Raw genomic sequence first — 24,264 nt, 5'->3', positions numbered from 1 at the left:
CTCTTTGTCTTATAGCTGCCAAAATTATGGAAACATTCAATCACAAGTGGAAATGGCTATTCATGAAAATAATCTCAACCCAATAAAGATATATGACGGCAGATAATGCTTTCAATAGCTAATGAATATTAAGTTGTTGAATTAGATAAATAATGAACCTACCAAGGCAGTCTACAGGATAAGGAAGGGCAGCTGTACCACTGGTAAAGATATTTAAACTGTTTTAGACTAGAACTGTTACCTTTAGTGTGGTGTAGTATTGCTGTTCCCTAGGTTACCAAGAATGATTTGTCGAAAAAGTAATATTTATGTAGTTCTGTGTATCTTGTTTATATAGAACAACAATTTTTCATCACCACTTTGAGAATTGTGAAGGTGTGCTAGAAAACACAACTGAAGCCAGTATATACGCACAGCTTCTTTTTCAAATAATATAGTAAAAAAAAAGTTCTACACGTGAATCTAAAAGACTGTAATGTCGCAAGAAGGGGATTGACACACGATCAATGTGATCAGTCAAGTCCAATTTGATTAGAGCAACAGACTATTATTTATACTTGTTAGATTAATATATGCACACTTGTCATTATCCCATTAGTTGTTAACTTAATTAGCTAATACATATTGCAAAAATTGAGCTCACTATAGGCTACCTATTCAATGTCAACCCCACCTCTTGCAGTTTCAAAATTGATACATGCTCCTGCTCTTGGTGACCATATCTTCTTTACTTGCAACATAAACCGCTGAAGTTAGCACACATCAGCACTTTTGTCAAAGGTCTATTGTTAACAGTCTCAACGGTCTATTGTTAATAGTCTTTCTGACAGTCAGCACTTCTTCAGTCTTGCTCACGGCCTAGTCTTGCTCTCAGTCTTGCTCATGGCCTAGTCTTGCTCACGGCCTAGTTCAATCCAGGACCCAAGACCTTGTGCAGGTATTATCCAATCTTCCACACTGTAATACCTACTTGTTTCTATTCTTCCTGATTTTCGTCCATTAATGTCCTGAAGGATGTTGGGAGTAGCTTCTGAGGCAAAGAAGAGATGCTTTTTTGTAGCAGGTTTTCCATACCTTCTGAGTCATGTCAAGGTATGAATCAAATTCATATTACCAGAACTTCATTTATCTAAGTAAGATTACTTCCATCTAAATAGGCTTTAAAATGTAATTTTCCATTTAATTGCAGTAACATTTACATTATATTTTAGTTTATATGATAATTTTAAGTTGGCTTTATTTTTTAAAATATACTCAGATGTTTGCATTTGTATTTGTATTTTATCTAAAGTATGTCAAATTGATAAACCTTTCTAATCTGGTGGTGCATATGGAGGTAGTGTTAAAGTTCTTTTTTAAACTATATTGATTAGAAGTATATTTCTTTTTTATATTCTTAATTTCGTCTACACCTTGCCAATGAATATTTGATTGGTCAGAAAGAATAATAATTTAAAATATTCAAATATACTTTTTTCTTTTATAACATTATTAAAATATATGTAATATAATACATTTTAATATCAGGTATTTTGATGAGAAGAACACCCATGACTAACAGTTGTATAAGATATTATTCCAGATCTTTTTCTTCTAATAAGATATATAACAAGAGAAGTAATTAAAGATATATTCTCCAATTGGTGGTAATTTTGAAGTATGTTTCCACAGATACTGATTCTGATGGGTATCATATTAATTATGTTGAATTAATTACCCATTATAAAACTATGTAATTTATTCATGAATAATCTAAAGAATTTGAGCAATTATTCAAGATTTGTCATTGGTAATCATATCTTGACGCTATTTGATAGCTTTATAAGGGTTGGAGAGGTTTTTTAGGTCTTTTAATCCATTTTAAATGACTGTTGCAAACTTTAAATTTTTGTGTTTTCAAGTGTAGTTGAACAAAAATTTCATTTTTATCACAAAGTTAAAAAATATTTAAGTAGGAAAAAGAAATTTGCCTTGTCATAGGTCTTAAGAAATATTTGAATAATAATATAATTTACAACTATGCTATTCTGTATAGACTGAATCTGATTCAGATAATCAGAGAATGGAAGGCTCTGCAATTTAGTTCACATGCACTTAAATTAGCTTGGCATTTGAATATACACATTCAGAAAGCAAAGTTAAGCACATTTAATAAAAAAAAATTAAGTAGACTTTGGACTTGAGTAGGCAGGCACTTTTCGAGATACAAACAGTGACAGTATAGATTAGCATGGTTAATATAAATCTTATTCTAGTCATTAATTCTTAATTTTGAAGTAGTGGGAGTTCACTGAAACTTTGTTGGGTGTGCATGCTTACAATTCTATAGACTCAAAAAATTAAGGGATTCCATATTTCGTTAAAAGAGTAGGAGTTTTATTAATTTTGTACAAGTTCATGAATATTCCATATTGAGTAAATGTAAAATATAGCTAAGAAATCATTTCTGTCATTCTTTAAAGGGGGCCCGAGACAATTTTTACCTTTATACATGACCTGCTGTTGGTTTTTCTTGTCTTCTGCCTAAATAAATGTGAGAAAGAAAAGAATGAGAATGGCCTCAAAGAATTGGTTTAAAGTGGTACTCCAAGAAAAAGAATGGAAGTATAAGCAGGAATCTCAGTGTTGTTGCAAAATACTGCTGAAGGCTCCTCTTTTTTTTTAGTAAATGTTGCATTAAAATAAATGTAGATGAAAACATGGTTCAGAAATCTAGAATTTCTTTTTGACATTTCTGGAGCTCAGTTTCCAAAAGAGGCTTTGTTGCTGCAATGTTAAGCACTAGAATTCCTAGATATTGGGTACCTTTAATTGGGTACCTAAAAAAAAAATGTATTCTGAATCATTGAATATCTAATGCAAAAGGATGAGTGAGAGTCCTCATAAAGTAGCCAATGTAGGGCAAGTGAGAAAAATAAATGTTTTTCTTTATATCTTGTCTTTCTTCATATGTATTCCCTTAAGTACCTTCATGCCTTTAAACCATCTCTTTAAAGAATTTAAACATTCGTGTTGCTTTTAAGTTTGTGTTGCACTTTGGACAGAATATGCAAATGCATCTTTAAATCACAGACAGTAAGGTGGAAACATTAATGGTTTTTTTAATCCTATAATCTTAGCACTAATTATTTCACAAGCTGCCCTGTACATCTCGGTAACTGTAAATCATATTGTGGCTTTGGCTGGAGTTTCCATAACTACAGCTTGCAAATTAAGGGCAATATTTAACTTGGATCTGTGTGTACCTGCCTTTTCATTCAGGAGTCCAGGATATTGCTTTTATTGCCTGATTTCAGCTTCTATATGTAATAATTTTACAAATACTGTGGGAGACTAAAGCCATATAAATGGCTGGGGTTTTATGCTACCATGCATGGGTATGAAAAATACCCATTATTAGACCTTTTTCATACTGAACATACTATGAAGAGGATAGGTTGGGTATGTGAGAGATTAATGAGTCATAGCTGCTATGGAATATGTGGTCCTTAATTGCTTCCCAGTTAAGTTGTAGTGATCCTGCAGCTGTATCCATTACATACATTATTATAGAATATACATATATACATACAATACATTACTATTTATTATTTTTAGACAGAATTCACTGTATTGTCAAACTTAATGACTTGTTTTGAGGTCAGCAAAAAATGTATTGACACTTCAAAACAGGTTGGCTAAATGCTATGGTGTATGCTCCTTTATTTCAGATGCATCTTCCCCGCTGGCTTGCAGATGCAGGCAGGCATGTCAGAACCAGGGAATTTCTGAGCATCGATAGATCTGTAAAAAATAGCAGGAAGAGATTGTATGCTGCTTGCTACTGAATGCTGTGCAAGCTCCCTAAAAGCTTTTCTTGCAACAAGACATGGGCTGATGCATCATTCATCCAGGTTACTGAATGGGGGCATGAGGGGAAGGGGCAGAGTGTGCATGCGTACATGGTCTGATCTCCCAACTCACCAGGTGAGCTACTTATCTGAATTGGAATTTTAAGCTGGGATTTTTAAAGATTCGGCTTCCCTTGGTCTTTGATACAATTTCCATTGCAGGCACAGGGTGCTTTAAGCTCCGATGTGCTACCTGTGCTGTGGAATATCAGTGCATAATATAGTAACACGATGATATTTTATTGAAAGTTATGCTAAATGCAGACAATAAATACAACAGTAATAAAATACTTTCTGATCTTTTTTGTATGCCATTACCATAATACACATATGTGTTTTCTATTTACATTAAGTGCTTATATCATAAATTAAATGCTGGAGGAAAGTGTCTCTCAGTGAAAGAGAGATCTTCATCCTTGTAAGTATTTGTGCACAGACTCTGAATGAGTAACTGTCAGCTAATTTACTTGGGTTATTCATATAGATATAGCCATTTGTCATGATAACATAGTTAACACATGACACTGGCATCTCTCTTAGGCATAATGCAAACCATCCACCTAGAGAATACATCATCATCGTAAGGTGTTGTGAGGAAGGAAGCTGCAAGGTGATGGCTGGGGATGGAGTGGAAAAGCCTTTCTGCTGTCACATAACATGGAGCACCTCTTATCTTTTTTTTTTCTTTTTTTCTCCTTCTCTCCCTTAGGCATCCCTATAGTAAATCCAGCACTTCCCTTCTATAGTCTTAAGTTGCAGGGGGACTAACATGGAAGAGGGCTGCTATGTCAGTGGCACTGGCACTGGTTTTATCAAGTTTAGGAAGTGGTAATTGCTGGAGAATTACACATCACAGATAGCAGCAGCTAATGGATTTACAGTCAGAGCTGCGTGAAACATACGTGAGCCTTCTCTCCATAGTATATTAGAGGAGCTCCCTATGTGGTGTGTGCTTCAGCATTTTTTGAATGTACTGTGTTATAGTTATAAAAACCTATTTATATTTGTTAAAACCTCACCTGTGTGGAAGTATATGCATAAATTATGAACAGTGATAAATCACAATTATTTTATACACATCATCTTTTTATTAAAATACTATCTGATATCAGTTCTGATATCAGTTCCTTGCTGTACTTGTCTGAAAATATTTTCTTTAATTGCTCTGCCTAAGTTAGAGTGAGATCACGACTCCTCTGTTCTGTAGTTTTATCATGTATCTGTATGGCATAGGTGAGTAATTTAATTTTTATTATTTTAGTTGCATAAATCAGAATATCAAGTCAACACAATACAGTTGCATTTATCATAATATATTTATAATTTGAAATAGTAAAACTGCCAGAGAGTGTTTTTTGTATGGCCAGTAAATATTGTCAAGGCTCTATCATCAAAGAGATTTTGTATCTTTTAATTTCTAGCCTTTTGCCTTGGTATTAAAAGAATCCTTTAGAGGTCCCTTCCAACCCAAATTACTCAGAATTATATTCTGTGATAATGGTTTGAGTTGGAAGGGACCTTAAAGATCATATAGTTCCAAACTACCTGCAAGGGGAGGGATACCACTAGACCGGATTGTTTAAAGCCCCATCCAGCATGGCCTTATTGTTTTGTATTCTCTTTATTCACTAGCTTGATTTAAAATTGATTTCGCATAGTGAAGCTCTGAATCTTACCTATGAATAATTAAGTTTGCATAATAACATTACAAAATAGAGCCAGTGAATAAAGATTATGTTTTTAACAATTACCATTAAACGCTCAGCAGAATTTCGCGTTTATTAAATGAAACAAAGTTAACCCACTTCTATTAATACTGCTTTTTTTTCTGTTTTTATCATCCATCAAGATATTGGTTCCTAAAAATGCATACTTTCAATTGTATCTGGCCCCACCAGAAGCTTATTTTTATTAGTGAGAAGCACATCTGGTGCCAGGCACATTACCCAAGTCTCTTTGTAGGCCCAGAAGGAGAGTCTTTCCAGCTGCTCACAATTTTTTCAGCTCCACAAAGGGAACTAACAGAGACTGTGCATAAAAATAGCCTTTCACACTTATTTGCAGGCTCAAACTCAGACCATTTTTTATAGCTCGGTTATAAAGTGCTAACACACTTTGCATTTGCCACCTGATAAAAGGTGGCACTGGGCAACAAGAGAATTATTGTAGTAATTCTGGAGAGCTATTTTGGTATATTACCCAGAGAAGCTGTGGATAATGCCCCCTTCCTGGAAATGTTCAAGGACAGGTTGGGTGGGACTTTGAGCAACCTGATCTAGTGGGAATTGTCCCTGCCCATGCAGAAGGGTTGGAACTGAATGATCTTTAAGGTCCCTTCCAACCCAATCCATTCTATGATCATAACAGCTGGACATGAAGGAAACTGAAAGTCTGTGCTTTTTGAGAATGTGGAGACTCTTACTGCTGACATTGCTCAGCTGATAGTAAATGGTGGTACATGGCACATTGTCATAAGTTTCTTGAGCTGTTGAGAAAGGAGAAGGACTCACCCCTCACATTTCCATTATGCCACCTGCTCTTTGGGTGTTTTTCCTGCACCTGTCTGCTTATTGCTGCTTCTCAGCCAGAGCAATGAGGAGATGTCAGGAGAACTCCACATCTGCAAGAAGATGGGAAAATACATCTCTATCATGTCACATGTAACTACTCAGGCCAGTAACACTAGCCTTTTCTACAACATTCTTTACCCTTTGTCTCAGACTTCCCAACTGATATTTCCCACTTTAAATGCCACAGCAGACACGAAGTCCTTTCTCATACAGCTTAAACCTCACTGGTGTCTTCATCTGCCATGAGCAGCTCCCTTGTGAATTTCTGTTATTTGCCTACATTCAGTAATGGATAGGGTCAGAGGAAGTAGAGAATCTGTTTTAATAGAATTAATGTAAATTATTGTAATGAAATAAAAGAATTAAAATAAACTGCAGAAAATTGCATGCAAGTCACAAACGAGGCAGAAAAATAATTTTGGTGTTACATTTTAGAAATGGGAAAACTTTTACACGGAAGTAGAGCTTAGGTTAAACTTGAGTTTTTAATTTCTGAGTAATTATTATTTCATTCAACAATGCTGAATTGTTGAATGAACGACCAGGATGTCGTTCAGGACAGTGTTGAAGGCTTTACTGAGGCCCAGGTAAATGATGTTGACTGCTTTTCCCTTGTCTATTGATGTTTGGAACTTTTCATAGAAGACCACAAAGTTTGTAAGGCACAATTTGCCATTGGTGAAGCCATGTTGATTATACACAATCACCTCTTCATTAATAATATTCTGCTCCAGCAGTTCCTCCAGGAGGATCTGCTCTATGATCTTAACCAGTCACAGAGGTGAGAATGACTGCGTGTAGTTCCCTGGATATTCCTTCTTTCCTTTTTAGAAAATGGGGGTCATGTTTCCCTTTTTTCAGGCAGTGGGGACTTCACCGGGCTGCCATGACTTTTGGAATAAACAGCAGTTTAGCAACCACATCTGGCATTTCCCTTAGTACCCGTGGATGTATTCCATGGATTTGTACACTTTCTTCAGGTGGTTCTTCAGGTTCTTCAGGTGGTCACGAACCTGATCTTCACTAAAAGGAGAAGTTCTTCCTTCCAGCCCTTGCCATTGCTTTCTGTGACTTCAGGAGTGTGGCTGGAGCCCTTGCCAGTGAAGACTGAGGTAAAGAAGGCATTGAGAACCTCAGCCTTCTCCATACCACTTGTCACCAGTTCCTTTCTGAGGGGGCCAACAACTTCCCCAGTCTGCCTTTGCTGTAAATATACCTACAGAAATTTTTTGCAATCCCCCTTGATCTCCCTGTCTATAACAGTTAAAACTAACTGCTCACTCTATGTGGGCACACAAAGCTGAAAAAGTAGTGGGTGTACCATCAGCTGTGGGTAAGAGAGAACTGTTCAGCAGGTGGTCAGCAGCTTTTCTCTTTTGTTATATAGCAAGTTTGTGTAGAGGCAGCATAAGTCCAAGATATTAGAAAAAAAAAAAAAAAAAAAAAAAAAAGGTGTAACTTGTCAAGAAGGTATTAAAGTTGTTATCTTGTGACAATGCCTTGCAGCCATACAAGTAGTAGTATAGCTTCAAGTGCCTGGTGTGGCTGGGATGATGAACCTTAGCAAGTCAGATCTCTTTCAAAAGTTTTCCCTGGATTTTAGAAACTGATGAGAACTTGAAATAGGGTTTATGAAGGCACATGTTGCAATGAGTTTCAGAAATGATAATGAAACTGATTTTAGGTATGAAATAATTTTCCTCTGTGTTAGGCTGCAATAAGTTGTTATATTTTGACACAGTGAAAAAAACCAGTGAGTCTTCATAATATATGAAAGACACCACAAAAAAAATTGTATTTTATATTATATGCAGAATAGTTTCAAGTCATGCTAACACTCTTGCCTCTATTTCAAAGTAACTTTATTATTTTTTCAATTTGAAACTTTCTCAAAATGTGGTTTTAACTACTGACATTTGCTATTTCTGTTTTCAAACCCTTGTGGCAGTTTTACTAATTGCATTACAAATTACTATAATAGGAATTGCATTCCTGTTTTCTGAGAAGAAAGATACAGATAGCTAAACCTGTATGTGAGATCCTTTTTTCCCTAGGATTTTCTCTTTAACTCCCAGCAGCATTTTTGTAAGCTAGGGGTTTTAGTTTCTCTGTTTTTTCCTGCTTCAGCTTCCTTGTGTGTAAAGTGAGTAAAAATCAAGTCTGAGTAGTATGGTTCTACTATTCAGAGTGAGCAACTGTTTCAGGTACAAGGGGACAGCAGATTAAATATCTACACAATTGTAGGGCACTAAGTAGTCATTCCAGAATACCTTCTGAGGATTAATATTTTTTGTCTTGTCACACAAATCCAATACACACTTAAGCAAATCTAATCTTGGACAAAAAGACTGAAGGTATTAAAGGTGTCCACAGGAGACCTTTGGTTGGAGTGCCTTTTCCTTCTTACTTACCTTGAGCTAGGGAAGAATACCTACACTTACATTTACTAGGTTTTTACTGCTGCTTTAGCTGTTTTATCAAAAAATTAGGAGAATGTAAAAGATTATTAGAGAAGAGCACCTATGTCCAGATCAAAGTGCTTTACCTAGAAAAGGAGGAGCACGATGGAGTCAGATGTAGATCCTCAGAGTTAAGCTTTTATTTCTTTTTACACTTTTTATCCGTAGAGCTTAGTTCATTAGTTTCATGTGAAAGTATTTGGTGATCATCTAAAGACTTGAACTGCTGATCAACACAGTTGACAGTCCAGGTTGGGTAGGAATACAAGCTGATTATGTCCCTCAGAATTAATGTGATTGTTTTATCCTGCACGATGAGTTTGCGAGTGATATCTTAAAATAAACTATGTGATTTTATAATAAAATTGACAATAGAAAAATCAAGGAAATGCTCCTTCTTAAATCATCATTTTGCAACTATTTCCATTGAGGAATTAACGTTAATACAGTTTTGCCTATTTGATTTTCCTATAAAAAGTCTCACAAATATTGTAGCCTTACCAGCCTGTAATTGGCAATATTGGTTAATTTAAACCACCTGATGCTATCTTAGGATCCAATTTAATGCTGCACAAGGCAAGTTATTGTGGGCAATAATTTTAAAAGGTAACATTCTAGTAAGTTAGGTCATGGATGTGGCACAGTATAGATGGTGCAGTGAGGTGCAAAGGTAACTGAGCTGTTCTCTGTAAAATTATCTGCAGGCAACCTTCAATTATGCAGGCTTCCAGCTACTTCAAAGAAGCACTGTGAAGCCTAGAGAATACCATGACAGAAAGGTGGACCAGCTGTTCCTCTTTTTCCTGAGTACCCTTATTTAATGACTGTGGGGGAGTATGTGAAACACTTTAGGACAAAAACTAATTTGAAAGTAAATCTCTAGTATATGTCAAAAAGAAATACTGTTTTCCTGAGCTATATTATACTTTACCAAGAGTAAATAAAAATACTGAAGTGGTTTGTTGTTTATTTTTCTCTTTAAAGATAACTGTGTTTCATTTTACTAGCTGTATTTTTTTTGTTTCTCCATTGATTATGTAAGCTGTTTTGTATCTATCTTGTTGAAATGAAAAATTTAATCAGTTTTATCTATGAAACCTTTGTTTTGAGCACCGCAAGATTATGGCTTTCATTTGAAAAACATGCAAAAGAAGAGGGTATCATCTGTTTCAGGAATAATTTGGAAGCACTAGAATTAGTTGTTGGAACATATTCTTATTTTCAGTAAAGATCTGGACCTGAAATACTGAACTGAGTAAATTTTAAGAATTAATATAGAGCTATATAATAAAAAAAAAAAAAATTCTCCTGCTTCTATTTTTTTTCTACATTTTTATAATGGTACACATCATATTTATGTGCTAAATTCACTTTATATTATAAGCCTTTTGCATAAAAAGTAGATATGCAATTTATCACTGCACAAATATTTCCTGTTCATTACAGATTACACCCAGGTGATGTAAAATGAATGTGAACACAAAGATGTGAAATAGAGTAGGCACTCTAAGAATCAGTGGAAAGATAGGATTGCTATCATCTTATGGGTTCATTTTTAGAAAAATAAATGAAGTTTGTTTGATTCTGTAAAATAATTTTGCTCTAAAATGCTAAAAAAGGTGAAGAGCCCAATAGTAGTGTATACACAGGATTTCTGCTCATTGCTCAGATTTGTATTTTAAAGAAGAAAGAAATGAGTTACCTCCATGTCTGTGCTAAAAAAAACCAAAACACATTAGGCATACAACTTTAATTACCCTCCCAGTGAAATAAGATTTTTCCATCTCGTGCTTCTGCTGAGGAGAACTGGGAAGGGTGCAGTGATTGCTTATATCAGATTCTGAAATCTAGGTACCTGATCACATCGTATCAACGTGGAGTTTCTCTTGTGGTTTACAGAGTGTCAGGATCCAGCCACCCCTTGCCCCCTCACTGTGACATGGATTCCTGTAGCTCCGAGGAATTCTACCAGGCTGTTCACCACGCAGAGCAAACCTTCAGAAAGATGGAGAGCTACCTGAAGCAACAGCAGCTCTGCGACGTTATCCTGATTGCTGGGAATCGCAAGATACCTGCACATAGGTAGGACATAAGCACGAGATATTGAAAATATAAAATTAAAAGGCTTAGGTGTGATTATTTCTTAGAACAGTGTTTTCTGAGGCCTGCTTCACTTTTGCTTTAAATACCACAAACGTGAGTGGCTGCAAACGGTGGTATTTGAAGGTTGGGCCTTTCAAGGTCGGCATTTTTGTACAGATTTCTAAAGTTCAAGTAGCACTCAACTAACAAACTTACTGTGAGAGACATTACTCCCATCTCTCCAGACATTTCTCCCTGCTGTGATGCTATTCATATATGAGGAGATGGAAATTTCTGAAATGAGATGCTGTACAGCTACACTGAACAGTGTCATTTTTAGCTTAAGTTCATAAATCTGTCTGTCATACAGAGTCACTCAGACACTTTTATTACTAAATACTGACTCATCAAGACCTGCACCTTGAATGGACTGAAAAATATCTTAATTTATTTTAATGATGATGAATAGAAAAAAAAAATTACCATTTCTAAAATTTTGTAAGATTATCCAATACTAAAGCAGTCAATACATATGCTTTAGTTCGGATTGTAATTAGCATTTAAAATTGTTATTCTTCACTGGGATTCTGGTCTTTGCTATAGCCTTTGATTTCGTGCATGCAAATAAAAATCAAAAGCTAGAGTTTAGATTAAAATATAGAGACTATTTCTAAGTTTGCTGTTTAGCAATTTTTTTTTTGTATTTGAACCCTACCTGAGGCTGCAGATTAAGTGACCTATTCCCCTCATGTGTCCAGGTTTCTTTTCTGAAGTACTAGATTCAAAGCGGGACAGTGGCTGCCCAGCAGCAAAACCAAAAAACATTTCTGCACTCATAAATTAACTTGCTGGTGTAGTGGAATGCTATAAGGTCATTTTAGCAACTGGAACTTCATGAAGTTCCTTTTACCCTATGTGAAGATGAAAACAGAGACTACTTTTTCTCTTTTACAAAGAAAGTTGGATATTCTATATTCCAACTGTCATAGTAATTTAAAAAGGGTGCTGTATGCAAGACTGTAAAGCCAAAGCTATTGCTCAAATAGGAAGAAGTAAAGCCAGATAGAAACCTTCATTTAAATATCCAAATTGCTGCAATAATTGTAATAAATGCAGATAATTCCACAGTCTGCTTGGTTACAGATTTGTAGCTGTAATAAACATAGAAATCTTTTTCCTCTTCCTTCAGCACTATTCATTCTTACGATTTGGTGACCTGACTCTGATCTAAAGTGGTCAGAAGGCTGGGTAACCTCACCTATGAAGACAGGCTAAAGAAATTGGGGTTGTTCATCCTGGAGAAGAGGAGGCTCTGAGGTGACCTTATAGCAACCTTCCAATATCTGAAGGGGACCTACAGGAAAGCTGGGGTAGGGATTTTTACACGGGTGTGTGGTGAGAGAGCAAGGGGAAATGTTTTAAACCTTGAAGAGGGGAGATTTAGGTTAGACATTAGGAAGAAATTCTTTCCTTTGAGGGAGGTGAGACACTGGAACATATTGCCCAGGGAAGTTGTGGCTGTCCCCTCCCTGGAAGTGTTCAAGGCCAGGCTGGATGGGGCTTTGGGTAACCTGGTCTGGTGGGAGGTGTCCCTACCCATGCAGGGGGGTTGGAACTTGATCTTTAAGGTCCCTTCCAACCCTTAGCTATGCTATGATTCTATGATATGACTTTGTTTCTACTCTTCTTTCTTTTAAGACCTGCTATTGTTCCTGTTCCTTCCTTTCTTTCAAGTACTCAGGTTACCAGATGCCAGCTGAGTCCCAGTGGTTTCTACCCACTGACTCGGCAATTGATACAACTCCTGTGTTCCAAGCTTTTTGCTGCTGTTAAATGTATTATGCATCTGGCACTTTATGCACCCCTGGTAGTTGTGGTCTGATGCTATTTTTATCTAAATCTTCGAGATCTTTCCTTTATGGGTATATCAAATACAGAGAGAATAATATTAAACTTAGTCCTTCTGTCCATCTGCATTTATGATGTTCCAGAGCTGCAAGATTTGCCTTAAGGTGCCTCCCATAAAAAGAAAACTGGACAGATAATAACATAAGGTCTTTCTAATTTGTCTCCAGTTTAAAACCCTTAAACATTCTGTTTTTACTTCCTGACAGTTGCTTGGCCTATTTTTTCTTTTCACATTTTTCAACACAGATGAAGTAAAAAAAAATATTCAGTGTTTAAATATGCATTCTCAAACTGGTAGAATAAATACTTAGATGCATAGAAATACTTAGTTACATAGGAATATTCTAAATTAGTATAATTTGCTTTGTTTAATATGAATGATATAAAATATGCATTTTTAACAATTATGTTTTTTGTCATTTCAATCTAGAATTGTTTTTGGAGTTGAATTGCATTTAGAGTTTATCTAAATCTTTCTGGAGCTGGGAAAATACCTTAATAAGTTTAATCATGAAATAATAGCTAACATCTTATTTAGATTTTCTAATAAACCTTCAAATAATTTTACACTTAGTTTTGTACTTCTCTGTGGTCTGCAGTCAAAGGAACACATCTCAAAGAACTGTCAAAACCAGATGAAATATATGGAATTAAAAATTAAGTTCTGAATAAACCAGATTTTTTTCTAATTAGATGAAATGGAGTGAAGAGTGTTCCGCATTTTCTAGGATTTTTCTAAGTAGTTTTATACCTGTGTTGTTTTAGACAGATATAGCTGGGCAGGCACAGAAAAAAATATTTATTTTTATTGTGCCTGTTACAATACTGAAATATAAGTTAATTTGGAAGACATGTTCTAATGGTCAAAGTGTGCATGTGTATAGACACATATATACAGTCACACATGTGCATTCATAAGTATGATTTTTTTTTAAAACATTCTATTCTAAGCTGCAAATTCTCAAAGAAATAAAAATTCCTTTTTAATGAAGAGTAAAGTGATTCACACAGGGCATGTTTTTGGGAAGTCAGTTGTATACATGTTACTATTGAAACTTAGTTGCTTTTGCTTATCATCCAGATGACTAATAAGTAATCTGCTGTTTTTTTCAGTACTAATTCGGTTCTGCTAGACTCTTAGACTCAAGTAAAGTCGTACTACAAAGATAGATTTTTTTAAATATCAGCTTTTCTTTTTAACCATTGTTCAGTCTTCAATATTCTGAGTATTCTCTTGGCTTGCAAGGAGGTAAAATATATAATGAATTTTAATATTAATGTTAATATTAATGTTAATATTAATTTTAATAAGTTTTACTTTATTTCCCTTACTATTAATTAATTACTTTCAATAATTTATTATATTAAAGAATCATTTTATATTTAATATGTTAATTAAGTTATCAATTAATTAATTTATTTATTATGATCTTGCAGATACTGGATATACTGTGTTTTCTTTCTTGCCCTAAAATATCATGTTTCCTTTGGCCATTGACTCTGAAAGAGTAAATTATTTCTGCTTTGAGGGAACAAGTATTGATAATGTTGAAAATCTAAGTGTCTGTTGGTTTGTTGACAAGCAAGTCTCATAGAGGAGAACAGATCCAAGAAGAAAAGGATTTGCTCAGGAGCAAATCAGAGACAGTGGGCAGAAAAGACAATGATTGTCTGTAGGTGATCTTCACAGTCAATTGGAAAGAATAACAGATGCTTTATTATTATTTTACCAGAAGTAGATTTTGAGTTCCTCATCTTGAAACACAGATAGCATAAACACTTCAACACTCACTGGTTGTGTCTCAGGGTCTTCCAAACTAGAAGCTCGGCTGTACTGCCAGAAGTGTTCTGTAAGTGACAGCCTGTCTGCTTCCTTTTTTTCCTGATTTTTTTTAAAGTGTATGCGTGGGTATATCTTAGTATATGCACTGCTAGCTTTAAAATTTAGAACATCTTGAAGTCTTTTCTGTATATACATCAAATGTTTGCCTGCTGTAAGAAGAGCTGTAGAGCACAGATATCAGTAGACACCCAGTGTCAGCTGATGTCCTCTATGGAGAAACAAATCAGATTAAAAAGCACTGAATGTTCAACTCTTATATAAACTAGAATAATGAGTGCAGAAAAAAGTTGTGTAATGCCTATGAGTTCTCAGACCAAGTAACATGAGATTCTATGCAGATGACAGTAAAATATTATTATACCTTGCTTAAAGTTTATAAGTGATCAAGACTTGTGTGTTTGGTTTGTTTGCATCTTTTAATTAATAAATGCACCAAAAATTTTGAGGGAATTCTCTGTCATGAAAATTGTTTGTGAAAAAACTTGTGAAAATTGCAAAGAAATATTCTGTAGTAAAAGAAAGTAAAGTAAGGAATAATGAGATATGAAAGGCACAACAGGAATAGGGTTTATTCTGTATTATAAATAATAAACCAGTAATGTATCAGTTGGAATTTAGTTGTAGTAAAGACAGTCTCTAAATGAGGAGAAAACATTTCTGGGACCAGAAAGCATTTTAAGCCATTAGGTACCTGCTATAATTCTCAAGGATCAAAGAGTTTATTATGTATTCTCACTACCAGATAGGTAGTTGAAAAAAGGTGACATCCTGAGACACCTGACTTTCTTGATGTGTAGGTCAGCATGGCAAGATTTAGAACCCTTTGGTGTCTCCTGAGCTACCAAAAGCAGCAGATTATTACAAACTAATTGATCCTTTTGATTTGTCACTTTCATTTTCTATCTCAACACTGAAAAACAATTAAGATTTACAAAAGGTGTCACCTTTCAGAATTAAGTGTAATTAGCAAATTCTTTGCACTTCAGTTCCTCCTGGAATTGAAGGTAAAAGGTTGTGTCTTGAAATCAGTTTAATTTTTTGTTATGTTCAGCTGATGAAATAGCTCATACGTTATTTCTGTTAACTATTGAATTTAAAAAGAAATCCTTTCACACTCTTCAAAACCTTGTCTTGCTTCTTTAGCTGCTGCTTCACAGAACCTTTCTGTTCATTTAAGCCACCCCCTTTAACAGGTAGTGCAGTACAGTAGGGATAAAACTGTAAGTAAAATGGGTAGTGCTGAGGATCTTGACATTTGTATGATTTTTCAGAATTTTTGACTTTAGATTCAATCTTGTCTGGTCCTGTAGACTGACTACTGATTTGCAGCTGGAATCTACTAGGTAGCTTCTTCAAATTTCCTCACTCCAGATTAATCAATGACAAATTGTGGAAAGTCACAGATTTTAATAGAATTTTGTGAAAGAAATGAAATTATTCTGTTCTTTATTTTCTGTCCTCCTATTTTATTATCTTTAATCTGAGAATACATGTATGAAAAGGTCATATATTTAACAAATGTCTAAACAGAAATGAAAGAAATAAGAAATTTAAGATACTACTGTTTTAAAATATTTCAGTTTATCGTTAATGGTTGTATTAAAAATTCTGTTCATTAATTTGTGACCAATATTTTATCTTGGTCTCGAGCTGTGATTCTTTTGGCTGTTATCAGTGTGTTTATATATTATGCTTTCAAATTAAGTCAGAAATGTCATCATTTTAATGGAAATATCTGGAGCATTATTGACAGTTGTAATGCATTTCTAGCACAGAACATCTGTGAGTATTCAGTCCTAACAAAATAATAATATTTCTTTGTCTGATATTTAGAAGAAAGCCTTAGCTTAAAGCCCCGGTAATGACAATCATACCTGCTGCTTGGTGTTATTTTGATTTATCTATATCACATGGCCAAACAAGTCATACATATTCTGTAAGCATTTGGAAATTATTTCCCCTTGGAAATGGCTTTGGACAAAAGCATTGCATTACACAATAGGTTTATTTTTTAGTAAGCAGTTCAGTTACTCACAGTTCTACTGAAGAATGAAGCATCGTTTATGAAAAAAAGGTCTTTAAGAACAACTAAGTTTGGTCTTCATATGGAACTCTGGAGTATGAAATGTGTTTCACTAATAAGTTTTCTTTGATACTACGAGGTTATCTGGTTAACAGCTGGGACATCTGCATGATTCTATGTCTGTTTGATAGTCATATGCTAATCTGCCACTTGGTTCATATCACATTTAAAATTAAATGTCATGCTGTATTTTGCTGCCTACATGCATTAATAATATGTCACTCCTGTGTCACACTCCTGGTAATTTATAATTACTATGAAAAAGATATATTCTTTTCTAATAGATAAAATTTCCAATACATATATCAATATAAATGACACCAGTTTCTAACTCTTTTGCAGACTTGTCCTCAGTTCTGTCTCTGACTACTTTGCTGCCATGTTTACAAGTGATGTTTGTGAAGCTAAGCAAGAAGAGATCAAAATGGAGGGCATAGACCCCAATGCACTGTGGGATCTCGTTCAGTTTGCATATACAGGTATCGTACTGCATACATGATACATGACATAGAGAAAGGTGTTGGTTTTTTTTGTTTTTTGGGTTTTTGTTTTGTTTTGTTTTGTTTTGTTTTGTTTTATTTTGGGGGTTTTTTTTGCTACATGCTACGGCATTTTATTTGTATTGTAAATATTTTTTCTTTTTAATTTCAATTGATTGAAACACTTATTTATCATTTATTGGGATGACTTTAAATTTTTCTTTTATCTCCAAACAGTTAAGTATGTCAGGCTTGGTAAGTGCAAGAGGACAATCTAGAAAATTATGTTTTTCTCAATTTTCAAATACTTATGAAGAGTGCCTTTTAGGCACATGATTCAGATTACATGAGATAATTGAGCCAACAGCTGTATTTTTTGAAGAATAGCCCTATATTACTGTCTTAGTCAAATGTCAGTTTGAATAATTACATAAGTTTTTTTAAGTTTTAAATAATAAAACATTTTAAAATATTTATCATGAGCTTCATGTTGTCACTTTCATTTCCTGTGGTAGGCTAGTACTCTGTTATGTAAGGTAAACTTATGAATAACTCAGAGTAAACTACTCAGAACTTCCTTCCGAATAGTTATTACATTCTAATGAAGAATAGATTTGTTTTTTTATCCTTAAACATGCTGCTATGCCAAATGTATCTGAAGATCATTAATATGAAAGAATACCAAAGTTACAAAATAAAGCAATTAAAAGAGAGGAAATGCAATAATGAGATTTGTAGTCTGAATTTGTCTTTCCTTGCCTATGAATCATGTCAGTACAAAATATATGCTGTTTTCTATTTTTTTTCTAAAAGACATCCTAATACTGTTTAAATTAACAGTATTCTGTTTTTTCTAGTGGTGTTTCTATTGCATATTTGATTTTAGATTCAAGTTTACGTGGATAGTCCATGCTTTGCAGTTTTAATCCTTTAAATACACATACATTAATTTATTCATAAGTAGCTGTGCGCTTTGGTATATTTAATCAGGATATGTGCTGTTTATTTTATGACATAACTTTACTTTCTTAATAGGAAACAGAAACTGCAATTAAATGTAATTTGTGTTAAAAAAATTACCATTTTGAGAACCACGGTTAGGAAACTGAGGTTCTCAAAATGCCCAATCATCTTTACTTGTGTTGTACTCTACATGCTCAAAGGGTGGTGCCTACTGCCTTCAGTTATGGTTTTGCCATTCAGGAATGTGCATCATCCAGAGGGTTTCAAGCTAGGGATCCATGAAGTGAAGAATGTGTAAGTAGTTTTCATTCTGATAGAAAGAAGGGTTCAATGAGAAGGATACAATCTGCTTACCAGATATGAGTGTAAAATGAATAGGACAGGAGTACTGGGATAAAACCAAGAACGCTTTGGTGCAGAATAGCAGGAGATCTTTCTGGGAATGTTAAGTCATTTTGAAAGGGGAGGTGAGAGGAAGATGAAGGACAGTGTTGTCCTGCTGGGAACAAAACTGGAAATATTAAAGTACTGCATAGTTGTTTTGCTTCAGTTTTCACTAAAATTTACCTGCAAACACAGAAGGAGTAAATATTGACAGTAAAAGATAGCATGCAAGTGTAGATTAAGAAAAGAAAAAGATACTGAAGGAAGAAAAAATATACTTCACAATTTTTAAGAATTAACCTGTATCAGAACTTTATTGATTAATCTCTGATTACTTTAGAGACTGGATGAAATGAAAAACTAGAAAAGGAAAGCTCCTTCCACCTTCTGCAAAAGATAAAGATCTTCAGCTACTTTAATCTCCTTGATTTGTCTATGCCATATACATTTTATAAGGTGGTTAGGTAAATACAGATACCTTGTGGTTAGGTAAAGACCAGATGTCCCAAATGTATGAACTCCACAGGTGGTGTAATTCCACTGTTTTCTAAATTGCCTCCTGTGATTTTGCATCTGTAATGTTCTTTCATTTAAACTGTCACATAAAGCCCAAACTGCTTTAAAAATGGCAAGATTTTGTGCTATCAAAATGTCATCTTGCAGAATTAGAAACTTATGGTGGTAACAAAGGTCTGCAATATCTGTCACTTGCAGTGGTAATACACCATTCTCCTTTTGTTTCTAACCCATTTTGGAGACCAAATAAGACTTTAAAAATGTCTTCTGAAATTTACATTTGAAAAGAAAATTTCACAAATGCTTTCTGACAGGAAAAGAGTGGTGAGATTCAGGAAGCATGAGTCCATTTTGCATGCTGAAAGAGAACACATATCAGATGCCACGGATCATTCTGTTTTTTATTATCTTGCATTTCTGTTCCGTTGGGTTCTTTGTCCTGATTTATTCTGAATTATCATAGTTAATTTTCAGCTTGTGTCCTTATCTCTTGAAATTCATGTTAGATTATTTTTTTCCTCTGTTCCTTTTCTTTGCATCAGATGTCTTATCAAACTCCTAAGCTACAGTTCTGCTAGTGAATCAAACTGCTCAGTAAAATTTGCAGGCATTGGAAAACAATTATCTAGGTACATCCCAGCAGTTTTTGCCAAATCCAACTAGCAATCTCTTTGGGTATAGCCTGGATATGTGTGGCTGTTGAGTGTGGTCATCTTTGGAAGTCACTGTCGTAACTGTGGCCATTTTGAGCACAAGAGCTTTCAGAACTGCTATGGACAATTCAGTGGTAACTCACAGGTGATGAGAAAATTTCGAGGACATGGTTTCAGACTCACTCAGCTTATTGACATTGAACACAGTCTTTGTCCTAGTTAATCAATCTGTTTTCTGATGTTCTTTGCCCTTTTCTCCTTCCCTTTAATTTTCACCATCTCTCATGATCTATCTACCTTCATAGTTTATACCTTTTCTTTCCCTTTTCCTTGCACTCTAACTCCTTATTATTTTTGGTGTAACTTTGATTTTGAAGCTTTTCTAAAGGAGGTAGTTTTTATTATTATAATCTGCTTTCTAACTATAAGTGTCATCTTCCCAGGAGTTCTGGGATATGAAATATGGAAGCTGCTTTCCTTTTTCAGTAAAGAAAAAAAACCTCAAGAAATGTTGACAAATGATTCTTGATTGTAGGTCTCAATCTTTTAAAATAAAAAGCTTAAACAACATACAATATTATTTTTAAAAGTTTTTGTTCTCTTTTAAGCTTTTTTTCCCCCCTCTTTTAAAATAGACAGTCGTTTCGACTTCTTTATTTAATAAAGTAGTATTTATAATAAGTCACAGTACTTAATTATATTATGGAAGGCTTTATACAATGGTAAATTGTCCTCCCTATATTTCCTAAATTGGTACATGACAGTCATGACACACTGTAAAGCTGGACTTTATTCACTCATGTGTAAGCAAATAGACTCCTAAATGAATGGCAAGGTAGAATTACATGGTGACCAGCAGAGCATCAAGTTCTGTAAAGGCTTGATAATAGCTGCTCCCAAATGGAAGCAACTGTCCTTCTAAGAGTAGTAACAGGAAGACAGAAAATTAGACTGCCAAAAATACTGATTTAACATTAGTGAAGTTTCTGTGAAGATCTGACCTGACTAATTATAATTTATAGATGTATTTATAAAACACAATTTGATTAAAGTTGAAAAAAAATGAGACATATTAAAATATGTACTATCAACTCTAAGTTGGATTGGGCCTTGGTTCTCTTTTGGAAGTGGTCTTTTTATATATAAGAATTATAATTGAAGAATTAATTTTGTAAATAAATTAATAAGGTAGTGGCTGTATATTGTTTTATCTGAAAGAAGCACAAAGCTTTCTGATTACATAAGCTAAACTATAATGTAATTCCAAGTTGTGTAATTAAAATGATATAAATGAGGTAAATTTGTTAGTTAAATGCTGCATCAAAGGTGCATGTTTCCTGTATAGATTCAAAAGAGTAAACCATACATAAAGGTTTTCCCACTGTTTTTTTGTGGAGTATATATTTGACTTATAAAAACTAATCAGTTTTGATACAAGATACATGTTTATCTATCCACATTTTGCTTCATTTGTTTGGTTTATTCAAATCAACAAAGTATGTTTTGCCTGTGATAGAACTGTAACTTAAGAGGAAACAAAGCTTCATCTTTTGCTTATCTGTTAAATGTTTCATGTGAGCCAGCTGAGGAATTCTGAAGCTGACACTTATGTGCAGTGGCATTGCTGAAAGTATATTTTGTTTTTTCAAGAAACCTAGGATAGCAGAAAATCTAGGATTTAGTTGCTAGTGCCCTGGGTACATGGATATGTATTCTTTGATCTTTTTAGATTTCAAGATAAGTGGTAATACAGAAGAGCATTTCTTTACCTCAGTTTCTTAGGTAGTGATTCTTGTTTGATTTTAAGACTCGAGTTTTCATTATTTCCAACTCTGCTTAAATGTTTTAGGTAGGACTGGATATAGAGATTGGGCTTCTGGTATTTTGCTGCCACTGGTGACTCTGGGGGCCTTCCTTTGAAGTTACAAAGGAGCTGTGAAGTTACTATAGATTTCCTCATACTGTGAGAGGCTATCTAATTAGGATGCATTCCCAACAGTGATCAGATGAATAGGCTGGTGCTTTCATACCATTAATGATACTGGAAAAGCAAAAAACAGTTTAATAGAAAACAAAAAATCCCTGCTTTATTTGTGCACATCTAAAAAAATAATAGAGTGTGGATCATACATGGAAGAGGTTCAAGCCCTACTGCATAGCATTTAATTATATTTTATTGGCTAGATTCTTTAATTAAAGTACTGTCAACATTATACCTAGTAACACACACGGCAGACAGCAGGGATGTAGTAAGAAAGAGATTGCCTTTAAGCGCAGGGACCCTTAGGTTCCTTCAGAACAGAAGCTTTATTAATTAAATATCCCCAGGAGGTTTGTTTTTTGGTTTGTGTTTTATGTTTGGTTTTTTTGTGTGTAGTGCTTCTTTTATTGCTAAAACTCAGTTGTCTATACAAATAAACACTGATAATGATTTTGTAGTATAATATCATTTTGGCTTTTGCAAATTCAAAACGTTCATACAGTCCACAGGTTATAGCAAACATGGCATTATTCTTCAACATACAGTTTGAATGTGACTGCTGTAGTTTGGGGGTTGATGGTTTAGTGTGTACCTGAGGCCATTCCATTCCAATTAGCTTCAGTGCTAGAGGGTAGTCCCAGAAAAACTTAATTGAGTAGATATAGGGTAAAGCTACATATTTTTATTAAATGGAACTGCTTAGATAAACTGCTCTTAAGTGATAGTAGCCTGTTCACAGTGTTTCAGGCTACTCCGTTTTAGAAGTAACTGATCACATTGAGAACTGGAGTGACCCATCATACTCTGCACATTGTGAAAGTCTGGCTCTATCTCTGTGACACACTAAATCATTTTCTTCTGTTTTATCATGTTAGAGATCTCTGTGAGCATGGACTATATCTAGCACATTTTACAGGAGACTATTACCTGCTCCTGTCCCACTACATTTGCTCTACCACATTGTTTGGAGGTTGACTTTGCACTTTAACAAGGTAAGCCCTTGTGAATTGTCATTCTTGTCAGATGGCAGATCTTTACAGAAACTCTGGGATGAGTCTGAAAGTTCAAGCTAAGGTAACTGAATGGACCTGAAAGACTACATTAGCCGTTATGTAATGGAGAGTACAGAAAAATGGTTTTAAGTCAGACCAGATGGTGATAGAACTTGAATAAATTTAAACTTTTGGATATGGAAGATTATCTGGAGGTAATCCTCCATAGACACAGACCAGCTGACATGGGTTAAAGATGGGCAGGTCCTGTCTGACCAACCTGATCTCTTTTTATGCTCAAGTGACCTGCCTGGGGGATGAGGGGAAGGCTGTGGATGGAGTCTATTTGGACTTCAGCAAAGCCTTTGACACCATCTCCCATAACATTCTCCTGAAAAAGCTGTCAGCTCAGGGCTCAGACAGGAGCACTCTGTGCTGGGTTAGGAACTGCTGGAGGCCCCCAGAGAGTGGTGCCGAAACAGTGCTGATCCAACTCGTGGCCACTCACCAGTGGTGTCCCCCAGGGATCAGTGCTGGGGCCAGTTCTGTTTAATATCTTCATTGATGATTTAGATGAGGGGATTGAGTCCACAATTTGCAAACGACACCAAGTTGGGGGGGGGGGGGTTGTTGATCAGCTGGAAGGGAGGAGGGCTCTGCAGAGGGACCTGGACAGACTGGAGAGTTGGGTTGATTCCAATGGGATGAGGTTTAACACAGCCAAGTGTCAGGAACAGTGTGGCCAACAGGTCCAGGGAAGGGATTCTTCCCCTGTACTCAGCACTGGTGAGGCCACACCTCGAGTACTGTGTCCAGTTCTGGGCCCCTCAGTTCAGGAAGGAGATTGAGGTGCTGGAGCAGGTCCAGAGAAGAGCAAGAAGGCTGTGAAGGGATCCAGAACAAGTCCTGGAGGAAGGGCTGAGGGAGGTGGGGATGTTCACCCTGGAGAAGAGGAGGCTCAGGGGAGACCTCATCACTCTCTACAACTCCCTGAAAGGAGGGTATAGCGGGGAGTCGGTCTCTTCTCTGAAGCAGCTACCAGTAAGACAAGAGGGTATGGACTTAAGCTCTGCCAGGGGAGGTTTAGGTTGGATATTAGGAAGAAATCCTTAACAGAGAGGGTGATCAGACATTGGAATGGGATGCCTAGGGAGGTGGTGGATTCTCCATCCTTGGAGGTTTTTAAAAAGAGAGTGGATGTGGAAAGTTCATGCTTGGAATCGAATACCTTCTTACACTGAATGTCTTGCTGATGCTAAAACAAACTGTGGGACTTTCACATAATTCAAGTGTGTGGGAAAGATCTTCATAAACTGAAAAGACAGACTGCCCCCCTAGGTTTTTCTTATTCTTATTCTTATTCTTATTCTTATTCTTATTCTTATTCTTATTCTTATTCTTATTCTTATTCTTATTCATTCTTTTAACAATACCTGCTCTGAGGATCCTCTGTCAAGCTGG

The 24,264-nt window shown here is 35.3% G+C and overlaps 1 protein-coding gene across 1 annotated transcript in view; it reads left to right on the top strand.

Annotated features, from left to right (window-relative positions):
• KLHL1 (kelch like family member 1) overlaps window positions 1-24,264 on the top strand; it is a 192,436-nt gene that overhangs the window by 42,551 nt on the left and 125,621 nt on the right. Inside the window, exons 2-3 of the mRNA XM_071740608.1 lie at window positions 10,819-11,001; window positions 17,178-17,314. Of these exons, the coding sequence (XP_071596709.1) occupies window positions 10,819-11,001; window positions 17,178-17,314 (320 nt within the window). The remainder of the gene's footprint in view (window positions 1-10,818; window positions 11,002-17,177; window positions 17,315-24,264) is intronic.

Source organism: Heliangelus exortis, chromosome 1, assembly GCF_036169615.1.
Source record: "Heliangelus exortis chromosome 1, bHelExo1.hap1, whole genome shotgun sequence".
Lineage (NCBI taxonomy): Eukaryota > Metazoa > Chordata > Aves > Apodiformes > Trochilidae > Heliangelus > Heliangelus exortis.
This window is presented reverse-complemented; position numbering and strand designations above follow the sequence as displayed.